Genomic DNA, 7692 nt, shown 5'->3' with positions numbered 1-7692 from the left:
GTGAGACTTCAACTCAAAACACACACACACACACACACACACACACAGACACACAGCTGGTGTTGGAGAATTGGTCAATGTCAGAAAAACCCACACATTTTGGTGACCAGAAGTGAAGTATGAAGGGTTGTGAGAGTATAGAAGAGGAGAAAACAGTTTATTTTGTCCCTATATAGTCTCTCTTTGTTTCCTGTAGTCTCTCTTTTCCTTTTATCATAAGCTTTGTGTTATTTCCTTCCTGCTTTTCCCGTCATTATAGTTCCTTCTATCACCTGCTCTGTGAAGCCTTTCCTAGTCCCTGCTGTTTGTCACTACTCCCTAAAGAGTCGGACTATTTCTCTCTAATGTAGATTATTATAAGTTAAAAGTATAGATATAGTTCCCTTAACTACCCCTCAGCCATAATACCAGAAGTTTCCTGTTACTTTTGGTTATAAGAACAGTTTCATAAGACTTAGTCTTATGTATTTTTAAAAACTTGATGTAAGCCAGGCTCGGTGGCTCAGCCTGTAATCCCACGCTTTGGGAGGCTGAGGTGAGTAGATTGCCTGAGTCCACGGGTTCGAGACCCACCTGGGCAACTTGGTGAGACCTCATCTCTACAATAAATTTAAAAAATTAGCCGGGCGTGGTAGCGCACACCTGTAGTTCCAGCTACTTGGAAGGCTGAGTGGAAGGATCGCCGGAGCCCAGCAGGTTGAGGCTGTGGTGGCCGGTAGTGGCCACTGCACTCCCGTCTGGGTGACAGAGTGAGACTCCAACTCAAAAAAAACCCCCAAAACAAAAAATCTTCATGTAAAATTCTATCTTCTTGCAGAGATTATGAGGGGTGAGGATGTCTGACTCTTCACATAATTTTCCCTTCTGTCATATGTTAGGGCAGTGAGGAAAAAAGCCAGTGTTATTAAGCTGGATGAAGTTGTCATCTCCTTTCAGATGGTGGCTTCCTCTTTGGCTAACATTGTGTTCATCATGCCTTGTTTTCAGGTATTTAAACATTGTTTCATTGTCAGGTACAAATTCTTCCTGGCCCAGTCTTTTGGCAGCTCACTGGCAGCTCTCTGAACCTAGAATGTATAGTAATTCGCATCTTTTGTGCTTGGTTTGACTTCAGGTGGAATTGCAGTTGCAGGAAATTCCCATTCAATATCCTGTGACATTTATTTTAAAGTCAATATCTCACAAGAAAATAATCAGACTTTTAGAAGATGTATTATATCATATAGATTTTATGCATCACTTCTCAATACATGATTTTCATACCTTAATGTTAGATCTGTGTGGGGTTTTTTTTCTTCCATTTTTGAGACAAAGCATCTTGCTTTGTCACCCAGGCAGGAATGTGATGGTCTGCACTAGGTGTTCACCTTGACTTCTCAATGTGCGAGGATTAGGCAAGAGCTATCTTGCCCAGCCTAAGTCTGTATTTTAAAATAATACAACCTCGGGCCGGGCACAGGGGCTCCCAGCACTTTGGGAGGCCAAGGTGAGAGGATTGCCTGAGCCTATGGGTTCAAGACCAGCCTGGGCAACTTGGCAAGACCTCATCTCTACAATAGATCGAGAAAAATTAGCTGGGCATGATGACGTATGCCTGTAATTCCAGCTACTTGAAAGGCTGAGGCAGAAGGATCACTTGAGTCCAGCAGGTTGAGGCTATGGTAACATTGAGCACGCCACTGCCCTCCAGCCTAGGCGACAGAGTGAGACTCTGACTCAAAAGAATAAATAAATAATACAACCTCTAAGAACCTTCATTTCAGCATGTCCATGTTGTAGAATCATACCAGATGCACCATTTAGGTGTAAATTAATTTAAATGCACATGAATGAAATTTAAGTAAAATTAAAAATTCAGTTCTTCAGTCATAGTAGACACATTTGAAATGCTTAATTGGTAATGTGTGGCTAGTGGCTACTGTATTGGATCACACAGACTTCAATCACTGAAGAAGGTGCTTCCCTATAGGACAGAGGTGAAAATTTTTTTTTTTACCATTAGAAGGTTGGGTAAATAGAGTCAATTATATATACCGATTTTGTAATCTATTACACGTTTTTTTTTTCTTACCCATGTGAGGAAAGTTTATGAAAGGAAAAGAAGTTACCACACGCCTGTACAAGATACTACATTCACATTCAGTTGATATTTAGCTTTCCTTCCCCTCCCCCCTCCCCTCCCCACTCCCCTCCTCTGCCTTCCCCTTATCTTCCATCAGAGTCTCACTCTGTCACCCTAGCTTGAGTACAATGCCACAATCATGACATACCACAGCCTTAACCTACTGGGCTCAAGTGAATCCTTCTGTCTCAGCCTCCCAAGCAGCTGGGACTACAGGAAAGTATCACTATGACTGGCTACTTTTATTTTTTTGTAGAGATGATGTCGCGCTATGTTGCCCAGGCTGGTCTCAAACTCCTGGGCTCAAGCGGTTCTCCTACCTTGGCCTCCCAAAGTGCTGGGATTACAGGCATGAGCCTTGATATTTAGCATTTCATGTGAAAGTGTCAAACAAATGCTAGCACAAGCATAGTCTTGGCAGCAGCATTAAGAGTTCAAATATTTCCACCCACCAGAGAGAAAATCTCTAGTTCACCCTTCTGTTTCCCTTTTTACTAGTCACTCATTTCTTAGATGAGGGTTGGCACAACTTCGGTCCTCAGACAAGTTAAAACTGATATAAGTAGAAAAGCAAATCTTTGTATATATGTGTTGGGGTGTGTGTGTGTGTGTGTGTGTGTGTGTGTAGGTTTTTGGAGAAGTGACAACTTCTAGAATAACAAATCCTTTTTATTTTTTTTTAACCACGCACTTAGAAATCAACTAATTAAATGCCTACCCACATTTTACGTATAAGTAAAGACAGGCTAGAGAAAGTGACTGCCTAAGATTATATAAGTAATTAATGGTAGATCTGGACTAAAATCTGTGTTCCTTTACTCCCAAATCAATGGTTATTCTACTGAATCATTTACCTTTCCCATTTTAATTCATAATATACTACTATGTATAAACTACTATTGTACACTACTATTATAATACACTACTGTTGTTGCAGACACAATGACAGGAGTTTAGAGGTATGAATAGTTAATTATTGTAATTAATTTCTTATTTGAAGCAATGTTGGTTTTTATGTTTCAAAGAATTTGGAAATTGCAATTTTTACAGATTGAAGAAGATGAGAGGAAAAAAATAGAAGATATGAAAGAAAATGAACGGATAAAAGCTACTAAAGAATTGGAAACCTGGAAAGAATATCAAAGAAAAGCTGAAGAACAAAAAAAAATTTGGAGAGAAGATAAATTACGTCAAAAAGAAAAGCAAATTGAAGAAGAAAGGAAAAAATTAAAACATAAAAGTCTTACTAGAAGTTTGACATCTAGAAATCTTGCCACAAAAGGTGAAATAATTACTATAATATTTTCTGGAAAAGTGAGCCCTATTGGTGAAATAGCTATATGACTTGTTTTTTGGTAAATCTATTCACAGTATTAGGTCACTATTTTGGTATATTGAGAATAAGCAATAAAATAGAAAGACTAAGGTAAAAGACATTTCTTTTTTTAGGGGATAGCGAGGTTTTCTAATAAAAATGAGCAAAGTTTCATTCAAGGATTCAGAGAAGAGTGTCTTCTTTGCTGGGTCCTTTTGAAATTTATGAAGGTGTTGTTAAACAGGTCCAGCAAGACTTGGAGTGGATTAACAGTGTCAGAAACATTCATTTATTCCTTTAAAATAGGAAACTAGAATTTTACTAAAAGACCTTTTCCTCACATTACTCAGGAAAGTGAATACTGTAAGCAAATCTAGTCTTCAGCGAATAAGTATTACTGCTGGTTTTTAATCCTCATGTGTTCAAAAGCAGATAAATGAATATAATTCTTTATTGAAAACTATGGGTTTGATTTCATCTGATTTTAGAATATTAAACTTTGTTTTGGATATATTTAGTATTTTCCTTATGTTAAAGTATATTTTTATTTAATTCCCATAAATTTAACATTTTAGAATAAAATCACTTATGAAATATATTTATTAGGTGATCATTGTATGCCAGGTGATTTTATTACTGATATCACTCATACTTCACAATAGTTTAGCATAAGTGCTACTATTCTTATTTTAGAAGCAATGGATATTCAGAAAGGATAGTCAGGTATGGTGGTTCACATCTGTAATCCCATCACTTTGGGATTTGTTTAAGCCCAGACCAGCCTAGGCAACATAGTGAGACCTTGTCACTACAATAAATAAATAAAATTAGCAAAGTGGCACACCCCTGTAGTCCCAGTTACTCAGGATGCTGAGACGGAAAGATGGCTTGAGCCCAGGAGGTCGAAGTTGAGGTGAACTGTGATCATGCCACTGTACTCCTTACTCCAGTCTGGGTGACACATCTCAAAGAAAAAAAAGGAAAGAAAGGATAAATAGCTACCAAGGAATCAAGCTTCAACCATGAGTTTAAAAAGCTTAATTTCAACAGAGAATGGAGACTTACTTAAATATGAATGTCTTGAATATACTTGTTTAGTTTTCTGCCTCTTGAAACACAGGCATGAGCCACTGTGCCCAACTTGAAATACCTTTAAAATTACAGTGAAGGGGGCTGGGCATGAGTGACGCACACCTGTAATCCCAGCACTTTGGGAAGTAGAGGGGAGAGAATTGCCTGAGCCCATGGGTTTGAGACCAGCCTGGGGAACTTGGCAAGACCTCGTCTCTACAATAAATCAAAAAATTAGCCAGGTGTGATGGCACATGCCTGTGGCTCCTGTTATTTGGAAGACTGAGGTAGAAGGATTGCCTGAGCTCAGCAGATTAAGGCTGCGGTGGCTGTGAGCATGCCACTGCACTCCAGCCTGGGTGGCAGAGTGGGACTCTGACTTAAAAAAAAAAAATTAGTGAAGGAACCAAAAATGGCGTGAATTCAAAAGGACAGAATGGAAAAAGTGATTATAGCTGACAAGAAAAGTTAAGAAAATTTAAAAACTGGAAATTGAATAAGTGGCAATTGACTTAGTAAACTAGGGAAAACTAAATTGCAAGCCTAGAGAGAAGGGTAGAATAGCAATAATAAGTAAAAAACTCAAAACTTGTATCCTAGCCAGACATGGTGGCACTTGCCTAGTCCCAGCCAGACTGAGGCAGGAAGATCACTTCATCCCAGGAGCTTGAGGCTGCAGTGAGCTATTGATCACGCTACTGTGCTCCAGCCTGGATGACAGAAGAAGATCTCATCTTTAAAAAAAAAAAGTGCAAATTGTCAGACAAGGCCTTCAATGTAGCAATTGTAACTATGTTCTATGACAGAAAGAAAAATAAACTTGTAATGAGTGAGAAGATTTTAAAAATAGCATAGAAATATAAAATAGAGCTGGGTGAGGTGGCTCACACTTATAATTCCAACACTTTGGGAAGCAGAGGTGAGAGCTCAGGAGTTCAAGACCAGCCTGAGCAACTTGACTGCTCAAACCAAAAATAATGAGAAAATCTTGGAAGCAGCAAAAGAAAAAGACAGATTATAATTCTAATGACTATGGACTTCTTATTAGTAATTCTGGAGTCCAGAATGCAGTGGAACAACATGTTCATAAAGTGCTAAAAGAAAACAAACTTATTAACCCAGAATTCCATAAAATGGAATTATTAGTTATTAGTTTCCTAGAGATTCTGTAGCAAATTACCACAAATGTACTTGCTTTAAACAGCAGGAATAGCCGGGCTTGGTGACTCAGCCTGTAATCCCGCGCTTTGGGAGGCTGAGGTGAGTGGATTGCCTGAGCCCGTGGGTTTGAGACCCGCCTGGGCAACTTGGTGAGACCTCTTCTCTACAATAAAAATCAAAAATCAGTCTTTGGTGCTGTCTACAGAGGAGGCAGCCATCTCCTACCCGGCATCATGGCTGCCCTCAGATCCCAGGTGAAACCCAAGATTGTCAAAAAGAGGACCAAGAAGTTCATCCGGCACCAGTCAGACCGATATGTCAAGATTAAGCGTAACTGGCAGAAGCCCAGAGGTATCGACAACAGGGTGCGTAGAAGATTCAAGGGCCAGATTTTGATGCCCAACATTGGTTACGGGAGCAACCAGAAAACAAAGCACATGCTGCCTAGTGGCTTCCGGAAGTTCCTGGTCCACAATGACAAGGAGCTGGAAGTGCTGCTGATGTGCAACAAATCTTATTGTGCTGAGATTGCTCACAATGTTTCCTCCAAGAACCGCAAAGCCATTGTAGAAAGAGCAGCCCAGCTGGTCATCAGAGTCACCAATCCTAATGCCAGGCTGCGCAGTGAAGAAAATGAATAGCCAGCTCGTGCATGTTTTGTGTTGAAATAAAACTATAAAAACTGAAAAAAAACATCAAAAATCAGCTGGGTGTGGTAGCGCATGCCTGTAATTCTGGCTACTCGGAAGGCTGAGGCGGAAGGATTGCCGGAGACAAGCAGGTCAAGGCCACAGTGGCCGGGAGCAGCCACTGCACTCCAGTCTGGGCGACAGAGTGAGACTCCAACTCAAAAAAAAAAAACAAAAACCAGTAGGAATGTATTATCTCACACTTCTGGAAGCCGGAAATCTGAAATTGAAATATTGGCAGGATTGTTTCCTTCTGGAGGCTCTGAGAGGGAACCCTTTCCATACCTCTCTTCTAATTTCTGGAGGCTGTTGTCAATCCTTAGCATTCCTTGGCTTGTAGATGCATTACTCCAATTTCTGCTTCCATTTTCACATATCCTCCTCTTTGTGTATCTGTGTCTTGTCCTTTTCTGTCTCTTATAAGCATACTTATAAGGTCATTGGACTTATGCCACCCAAAATCCAGGATGATCTCATCACAAGATCCTTAACCTAATTACATCTGAAAAGACCCCATTTCCAAATAAGATCATTGAGATGGTTAATTTCAAGTGCCAACTTGATTAGGCCATGGGTGCCCAGATATTTGGTTAAACATTATGTGGGGGAATGTCTGTTTCTGGATAAGACTGGTATTTTAGTTGCACTGAGTAAAGCAGATTGCCTTCCCCAGCGTTGGTGGACCTCATCAAATCCTTTGAAGGCCAGAACACACTAAAAGTCTGAATAAGGAAAAACCCTCTCTGTGTATCTTTGAGCTAGGACATGAGTCTTCTCCTGTCTTTGGATTCAGACTAGAACTATACCATCAGCTTTCCTGGATCTCAGCTTGCCCTCTGCAGATCTAGGGACTTCTCATTCTCCACTATCATGTGAGCAAATTCCTTATAGTAAATTTCTTTATATATATGTATATATTCTCTATTTGGTCCTGTTTCTCTGGCAAATTCAGACTGATATAGGAATCGCAGGAATCAGGAATTAGGACTTGAACATATCTTTTTAAGGCTACTGTTCAACTCACTATAATCCTATAAAAATGAGCCAACTCGGTGGCTCAGCCTGTAATCCCAGCACTTTGGGAGGCTGAGGTGAGTGGATTGCCTGAGCCTGCAGGTTTGAGACCCACCTGGGCAACTTGGCGAGACCTCATCTCTACAATAAATCAAAAATTAGCCGGGCGTGGTAGCACGCTCCTGTAGTTTCATCTACTTGCCCAGCTACTTGGAAGGCTGAGGCGGAAGGATGGCCAGAGCCCAGCAGGTCGAGGCTGTGGTGTGGCCAGGAGCTGCCACTGTACTCCAGGCTGGGTGACAGAGTGAGACTCCAACTCA

The 7692-nt window shown here is 40.4% G+C and overlaps 1 protein-coding gene and 1 pseudogene across 3 annotated transcripts in view; both read left to right on the top strand.

Moving 5' to 3' along the window:
• Nucleotides 1-7692, top strand: part of DNAAF4 (dynein axonemal assembly factor 4) — a 71846-nt gene that overhangs the window by 21437 nt on the left and 42717 nt on the right. For both annotated transcript variants that reach the window (XM_008064525.2, XM_008064524.2), the window contains exon 5: nt 3173-3404. In XM_008064525.2, coding sequence (XP_008062716.1) covers nt 3173-3404 — 232 coding nt within the window. The remainder of the gene's footprint in view (nt 1-3172; nt 3405-7692) is intronic.
• LOC110596229 lies at nt 5862-6354 on the top strand (annotated as a pseudogene). Its single transcript, XR_002482339.1, has one exon. The product of XR_002482339.1 is annotated as a 60S ribosomal protein L32 pseudogene (transcript).

The sequence above is a fragment of the Carlito syrichta genome, unplaced genomic scaffold (assembly GCF_000164805.1).
Source record: "Carlito syrichta isolate Samal-C Ts95f unplaced genomic scaffold, Tarsius_syrichta-2.0.1 Scaffold307639, whole genome shotgun sequence".
Taxonomy (NCBI): domain Eukaryota; kingdom Metazoa; phylum Chordata; class Mammalia; order Primates; family Tarsiidae; genus Carlito; species Carlito syrichta.
The sequence above is the reverse complement of the archived record's forward strand: the minus strand, read 5'-3'. Positions and strand labels throughout refer to the sequence as shown.